The 8,339-nt window shown below is 38.3% G+C and overlaps 1 protein-coding gene across 1 annotated transcript in view; it reads left to right on the top strand.

Moving 5' to 3' along the window:
- The window catches only part of LOC105621759, a 9,837-nt gene extending 1,842 nt beyond the window's left edge, over nt 1–7,995 (top strand). The window contains exons 3-12 of the mRNA XM_012203215.1: nt 1,624–1,883; nt 1,948–2,134; nt 2,871–3,157; nt 3,244–3,644; nt 3,714–3,859; nt 4,202–4,524; nt 4,604–4,738; nt 5,099–5,283; nt 5,696–5,850; nt 6,859–7,995. Coding sequence (XP_012058605.1) covers nt 1,624–1,883; nt 1,948–2,134; nt 2,871–3,157; nt 3,244–3,644; nt 3,714–3,859; nt 4,202–4,524; nt 4,604–4,738; nt 5,099–5,283; nt 5,696–5,850; nt 6,859–7,995 — 3,216 coding nt within the window. The remainder of the gene's footprint in view (nt 1–1,623; nt 1,884–1,947; nt 2,135–2,870; nt 3,158–3,243; nt 3,645–3,713; nt 3,860–4,201; nt 4,525–4,603; nt 4,739–5,098; nt 5,284–5,695; nt 5,851–6,858) is intronic.
- Nucleotides 7,996–8,339: the final 344 nt, after the last annotated feature.

Genomic DNA, 8,339 nt, shown 5'->3' with positions numbered 1-8,339 from the left:
GTGTAAGGTGATTTTTTTTTTTTTAGTAGGCATAAGAATCGACTGTGATTGACTTGTGACATCTTAAGATTGTAGGACTTAAGGATGATATTTTCTAAAAATATCAGTCAAATAACTCTACTAAAATAATTTCACTGAAATTACTATTTCACGTTTTTAAAATACTTTTCAAAACGCATTTCAGAAAAATTACAACAAAAATTTCAGAGAAATTGCAGAAAGATTTTAGTTCATTTTCAGCGATTTTTCAATATGAATGCTTTCCAGCAAGGACATAGTCAAACAGTGCGTTCCACTTAACGCCCGTAATGCTCGTGGAATCATTTTATTCTTGTTTATCAAATATTAAACAATGATAAACGATTGCGAACTTTCAAACATTAAGTAGAACGCAGCCTGTGTAAGTGAATCGTTTCATCCTTATTTATCATAGGCAAACAACAAGGGCTGCTGTCACTGTGTAAAGTACTTGTTGGAACGTTTAGTTTCATAGTATAACATCAGAATGCATTATAATCTTCCATTTTATTTTATAATTATATTTAGTATATCAATATGGATTTATGATTTTTATTTAGACTTAAGGTATAATTTTTTCAGATTTTTTGGCTGTGTTGAGCAATGTAAGAGACTCCGCACAATAAAAGGAACAAAGAATAGAGAATAAGAATTTCAACCTATCAGAATCATGTATTGTGGAATATAGTTTCTGATAGGTTGAAATTCTTATTCTTTGTTCTCTGTTCCTTTTATTGTGCGGAACCCCTAACACTGTGTCATAGTTGGAATACTTTGTGTAAGGGCGCCTTCACATCTTGACGGAAAAGCGGAAAGCGGAAAAGCAGTGACCAATTAGAACTCACGCTAATAGTAAGTAGTACAAAAAGTCGAAATTGTAGACTATCAACTAGAGTTCTGATTGATTGCTGCTTTTTCGCTTTCCGCTTTTCCGTCAAGGTGTGAACGTGCTCTAAGATATTATACAATGTTATACTATGGCTGCGTGTATTCTTTTAGATCATTCAATCAGCATTTTAGATCTCTTTAGAAGAATCAATAGCAGCGAGCGCTCACTCAACTGTTGAGTCCGCTGAACGCAGCCTATGTCACCTATGTATGTTGTTGGAAAACACCTAGTAATAATTTACTATGTTACAGTATTTGACTTGCTAGAAAGCACCCTAAACTGAAAAATTTACTTTCAGTAAAATTTCAGCAGATTTTCAACAATTTTATTGAAATTATCAACAATTTTTCAAAACGTGAAATAATTTCAGCGAATTTTTTTCGCTAGAATGAGACAATTAAAAAGTACAGACAATAGGATATAAAGCTGTAATCAAATTAGAGATTGGAATTTGATTAAAATTTAATCAATCGAAAGAAAGAAAACTAATCTCAAGTTTAATGAAATTTGCTTCTGTTGATTAAATTTCAATCTCAATCTCTAGATCTAATTAAAGCCTAGACCTAATTAAAAAAATTAATAGATTTCGATTTATATTATTCCTTGTTTCGATTGTCTTTTCTTTTTAATTGTGTCTTTAGCTTTACATAAATGCATTCTTTTGCAATTCAGCATCCATTTCCTTATCTAAGTTAATATGATTTATCATGATATAGGGCAATCTACATAACAGGAATAGTCTGAAAGACAGTTTAAACGGGTCTAACAGGAACAGTTTAAAGGAAAGCTTGAATGGTTCGAATCGGAACAGCCTGAAGGACAGCATTAATGGATCCAATCGGAATAGTCTGAAGGACAATTTGAGCAATCGCACCAGTGGTTCAAATAGGAGCAGCCTGGACGTCTCGACAAGTTCTTACAACACATTAATAATACATAACGCTAACGACGATAATTCATGGATTCCATCTGGAAGGTAAGTATGCATTTTTTTTATTAACAATTACAGAAATTATTTTGTATTTCTTATTTGTGAACAGGCTATCGGGCATAGTAAGAGAACACGGAGATGTGGGTTACTTGTACTGCGATGGAAAGGGCCATTCCAACAGTCCCACAATACAGTCCTTGTCCAATTTGCCGCACGAAGATTACGTCCACGATCAATCAGGTGGAGGTTGCCAAGAAATTACGGATATCCCGGATGATTATCTTAATCAATCTCAGGTATATCATAACGATTAATATAATAAACAAGAGACAACGTATAGCATTAAATTTTTTTATTTCGCCAAACTTCAAATACATATTTATTTCATCTTAAGACAGCAGATTTAAAAATTATTTATTTAAATGTCCAGATTTTTTTCTTGAAAAATTCTACTATTTTCAAACGATTTTTCCCGGTTCAAACGGTTAATCCCGGTTGATTAGGAAACAAGAAACAGAATGTTATTTACCAATAATAGAAATAAGAGAAAGAAATTTGTATCTGTAACGGATAACACTAGAAAAACAAATTATTTTTTACCTTGAATTTAATACGGATAATGTGAGTACAAATTGGAATATATCTACGATTCTCGAAAAATCAGGATGATTCATTCTGATCGATACACTCACCAAGTAAGGATTTTTTTCTCTTTGAATTACTAAAATAAAACAGAGTTTTTTCATTTCTTAAAGTGTTCTGAACAGCATATACTGAACATTTGAAGATCATGTTTGTGTTCTCAAGAAGTAATCACGATTGTAAAAGTAGTTGAAAACATGTAACTGCAAAGAGATATTGTTTGCTTGTCGTAAATTTTATATTATTTTAAGGTGAAACTGAAGGAATAGCTCTATCTTTTTGCGTGTTTTTACAAAAAAAAAAAGAAAACACATTGGAGATTAATTAGGTTTTGAAAGTTTTTCTGTATCTGTTTAATTCCGTTCTTAAACATGCGTATGCACTTCGCAGGTCTTGAAACATCTAGCAAAAGAAGTGAAAGTGCCACCGTATCCTAATAACAGTAGTAGTTTAGAAATGAGATTAGGAGAGATAAGAATAAGAGATGGTGACAGAGGGAAACAAAACGAAAGCGAGTATGAAGGCAGGTCGACACCGTGCTATGTATCCCCATTGTTCAAAAACAAACATAGGCTCTTTGGACCGACGGAAAAGCTGACTGTATCGCGATCGCAGCCAGATCTATCCAGGATCAAGATGGACATCGATAATTACAAACTTCGGACAATTTCGCCCCGGTAACGTAATATTTTTCACTTATGCCTCGCACAATCACATTTATGCCACGCACAACGTTTAACTAATAGACCTGGATCCTCCACAGACCTCAGACCAAAGGACGGGAGGAGTTGGAAAGGGAAACAGGCGAAGTATGGCCGTCCTCGGAGATGATTCAGATAGTGATCCAGGAAAACAGTGTGTTGAAACTCGAGCTGGAGCGCTGTTACAACAAGGTTGCCAAGACGCAAAAGCTGGAGCAGGAGATAGCGAAAGTGCATCGTGTTCACGAAGAGCTTGCAGCGTCTTGTGAACGACGAGAGAAGCTGGAGCGTGCCGCTCGAATGAAACTGCAAAACGAATGCCGCCGTTTGACCGAGCTGAATCGCGCATATAGAGACCAGATTGACCTGCTGTCCGTGCGCACAGACAGCCCGCCAATCGTTGACACATTACGGAAGGAGTTGTCGCAACGCGAGCTACTCATTGGACAGCTTCTTTCGCAAAGTATTGATCATATGCAAAATAGAGAGATATGACTTCTCCTTAAATTATTACCTTTTTGTGTGTTTTTAGACAAAGAATTGACCAATGCGAAAGAAAGGCAGGAAATTGAACTGACGGCCCAGCGCGCCACTTTGCAGGAACAACGTACGCATATCGACATTCTGGATACCGCTCTAACGAATGCACAAGGCAATGTTGTGCGGCTTGAAGAAGAAGTAAATTGATTTATTAATAATATCGATAAGATCATATATAAATAATTACATAAAATTTAATTTTTATGTAATTTAATTTTTTTATGTAAATTTAATTTTTACTTTTTAATGTAATGTGTAATATTTATTTTTATTTTTAAATTTAATATATAAAAATAATTATATATACAAATAATTAAAAATTTTACTTTTTATAAAAATTAGAAAATATTGTTTCATTTTTGGTTTCATTAAATTCTAATTTATTTAAAAAAGAAAGAAATTTTATAAATAATCAATTACATTTACAACAATTACACATTGATGTGGACATTGATTGCAAAATTATTTCTATATGTACAGTGTCGAAAGAAACAAGTGTATGTGGAGAGGGTGGGTCAACTTCAGCGGGCCTTGTCTTCGCTTCAAGCGTCTAGCGATAGACGAGAAGAGACCGAGAGACAACTGAGAGGCCAGCTGGAAAAAGAGTTGCGCGAAGGTGGCGGAAGTGGTAACGGCAACGAGCAAACATCGAACGGTGAGACGATCGCAGATCTGAAACGACGATTACGTGAAAGGGACGAGAAGATTATGTCGCTTGAGGGCGACGTTGCGAAATGGGAACAACGTTACCTCGAGGAAAGCGCGCTGAGGCAAGCAGCTATCGATGCTGCCAGTTTGCCAAAGTAAGTAGAGTTTTTTTTTCGTCTTTTCCCAACACATTCATGTTTTTTGCTTACACTCTTTGTTTATTCCTGTGATTAGAGATGCAAAGATCGCTGCTCTGGAAAAGACCAGTCAGGACGCAGAGAAATTAATTGCTGAGGCTCGCTCGGAGAAGATGAAACACATGGACGAGGTACATGCTGCGCAAAAGAAATTGGCCGATCTGGAATCTAGGTAAGAGGAATATATTTGAGAATCGCAATGATTGCTATCATTGAGAAAAATATAAATTTTAATAAATATTTTAATAAATATTTTAATAAATATTTGTTTATGTTATATAATATAGTTGAATAAATTTTATAGTTATTATAATTATTATAACTATTATAACTATTTATTATATATAATTCTATTTATAATTCTATAATTATTATAACCATAAAATGGTTTATTCAGTTATATGTGTATTAATTTTATATATAAGCTAATATAAGTATCACCTTTATATCATTGTCTTAATTTATACCATTGTCTTTCTCCGAGTGCACTTACTAGTCATTACAATGTAATCAACATTTTTTACTCTAACAGAATGAAGGATCTGGAGTCCAAACTAGCCGAGAGAGATGCTATGATCAAGGTGCTACAAAAGCATACGTACGATAAAGCGGACAGCAGTAGCAGTAGCGGTGTGGGCAGCTATCCCGCCGCGCATTCGTCTCACTCAAGTACGTCGGCGGATCATCATACCGCGCTGACAAGCACACCGGAACTTGGTAAAGAGACCCTTTGGAAAATGAGATTTAAAAGAATGCTGGAGCAACCAAGTTATCGACATTACAGTCATATAAAAATCTCCGAATTGATTAAATGGAATTAAAAATCCTTTTACAGAATAAAGGAGACGCAAAATCGATTTTAACTTTTTTCGGTTTTAATATAAAGTTCACGGCATCACTTCTCGATTTTTTTTCAATTTTAATATAAAATCTATTGCATCACCTCTCGATTTTGTGTTTATCTTATAAAAGGATTTTTGATTCCATCAATTTGGAGATTTTTATACGACTGTAATGTCGATAATTTGGTTACTCCAGCATCCACTTAAATTAACTCACCGATAATTCTCTTTCATGAGTTGTAGCAATTTCAATAACATCTTCTTTCTCTGATTTTTTGCACAAAAAGTGAGCAGCGTACTCGGCGGTGGCAGCGGCTACGGCAGCACCGGCTCCTACGGCGTTACCGACAGTTATAAATATAGAAAGCAGGGCAGCTTTGAGCAGACTAATAAGAGTCTTGATGATCAACTGAAAGAGCTAGATTCTCAGCTGCTTAGCAAGGTAGGCAAAATAAAGCGAAGCGTATCGCGTGCGCTCTTTCCATCGGAAATGATTAATTCTCAAAAGCTTTAAAGTCTTGAATAGCATTACGTCATCGCCATTACCATCGAATTTCACTTTGCCCGCGTTGTCTCGCGTTTTTACATTATTTGTAATCATTATTACGTGCGCCGTCTGATACCATTTACATTTTGCTCACATTAATTTTACTTGTGTTTTTTTTTCATCAATAGAGATACACATTAATTTACGGACGATCGATATTTTGAGTTCTTTAGCAACCTTTTTAATAGTCGCCGCTGAATCATGCAAATATTACAGGTCACATATTCGAAGGTATCCTTGCGTTGCTGTGTATGAGGAGCTTTGGAGTATTTTTCGTTATTTCCACTATTTTTTTCTTTTTTCTTTTTTTTTTTTCTTCTTTAAGAAATTGTCTCGAGAGTAGCCAACATGTACATCCATAAAACGAAGAAGAAATCTCAATTGAATCCAGTTGCTCTCACATGACAAATTTAATACGAGAGAAACGTTACATACTGGCTATTCTCTAGTTGGAGTTACTTGAAACGCATAACGATTTTAATCGCATAACAGTGTGTGATTTAACAATCTAAAATTTTATTTTACTTTTGTACATTTATTGGAAGAATTATGTGTTATTTTTAATTTTTCCGAATAACATTCATTGCTTTTGTATACGTGTGCGTGCCTTTTTTGTGCCGTTTATTTTATTTTTATTTATTTTGCCGAATATATGTATTAACTGTTTGTCAAAATTGTGTTCGAGTAGCTAGTCAAAATAGATCTCACATTTTACACAGATTAATCTTTCTTTTTTTTTTCAAATTGTTCCACTAATCCCTCCTGACTCTCCCCCATCTTCTCTCCCGTCCGTTCGTTATCCTCGAATGTGCATGTGCGAGCGTTTTATACAGCGAGCACTAACCCCTTTCCAGGTCCCGGCCTCCTATCTGCAACCCGTGCGTTCTTTCTTTCTTGTTTCAGCGGGCACTTTGCTGTTTTCCAGGATTCTCTAATCCAGGCACTGCGTCGCGAAAAGGAAAAATACCCAAGCCACTACTGGCGGGTGTAGATAGCACAGGTACCTCGAGCACCGCCTCGAGCAAGAGTCGGCTGCTGGACGACTCGTCCGGTAGCGGAGGCGACGTGGTGTCGTCGAGCATAATCGAGTTCGCCAACGCGGCGGCCAGGCTGAAAGGTACTATCTCGCGGTTGTCGGACGGTGCTGGTGGCAAGCCAACCGAGGATATGATGCTGCTCGAGAAGCAGGGTAGAAGCTCACAGCGGCAACGGATGGCACCTCCAGAGATAGGCGGCGAGCCACGTCGCGCCGGGAGTCTGCCGCCCAGCTCGTTACCACGACCACCAAGGGCACTCAAGGCGACCAGCGCTAACTCTCGCTACTGTCGCCTAAGTGATACGGAAACGCGTAAGAAGTCGGATCCCGGACCGGGGATGCTGGACACGTCGTCCGCGACGACCGGTGCGGTCAGTGGCGGCGGCGTGAAGATGATCCGCGACTCCTCCGGCAATTGCAGCATTGAGTACGGTAGATTTGACACCAGTGCCACCGTCGCTGCGAAGGCGTCGCGCAGCAAGAAGAAGAACTCCGTGGAAAGCTTCATGACGAATAGCTCGCTGAAGAAATCATCGGTTGGCTCGGGGATGACGAACAGCGGCGGCGGCGGTGGTGGCGGCGGTCATGAGTACGAAAGACTGCAGTCTGACACGATCATGATCAACAATCGTAAGAAGTCGGTCGGCTGCGCGTTAGAGTCAGCGGTACGGCACAGGGAGATGCAGGGCCGCTCGTTCATACCGCCGCCGACGTCGTCTCGCACTCGCATAGGCGAGTATGGTCGTCTGAGCGACGGCGAGTCCTCGGTAGCAGCGGTGGCGGCGGCGGCAGCTGCTGTTCTCAAGGGAAGCGGTAACACCTCCTTGAGGAAGCAGACGGGAGCGGGCGGCTCGTCCCGCGGACAGAGCACCGGCAGCACCGTGAGCAGCAAGAGTGGCCGCGACTCTGGTGGTACTGCCAGCAGCGAGGCATCCACGGCCTCCTTGCCGCCGACCAAGGCCAGATCGATACCACGTCCCGGCAATTACCGCATTCAATTTTGAGCGGCTTGTATTTATACGCGACACCTGGACCGAGAGTCCAGTCTCGGTCAAAGGACCAATCTCGGCTGGAACTGTCTAGGTAGCATGTGTTGGTTCATTACGATTTTTATGTCCGCCGACAGTGTTAGGCACAGTTTAAAGGCATTTTAAAGGTCGATTTTTTATTATAAATTCTAATAGATAAATTAATTTATTACATATATCTTTTATATATATATATATATATATATATATATATATATATATATATATATTAATTATTATTATTATATATACTATATAATAAGTATTACTACTCGTAGTAGTAGTACTACCTTCGTTAGTTAGGTTACTTATTTAACGTA

This window comes from Atta cephalotes (assembly GCF_000143395.1).
Source record: "Atta cephalotes unplaced genomic scaffold scaffold00037, whole genome shotgun sequence".
NCBI classification, from domain to species: Eukaryota; Metazoa; Arthropoda; class Insecta; order Hymenoptera; family Formicidae; genus Atta; species Atta cephalotes.
Note: the sequence above shows the minus strand (reverse complement) of the source record. Positions and strands in the feature narration are given on the sequence as shown.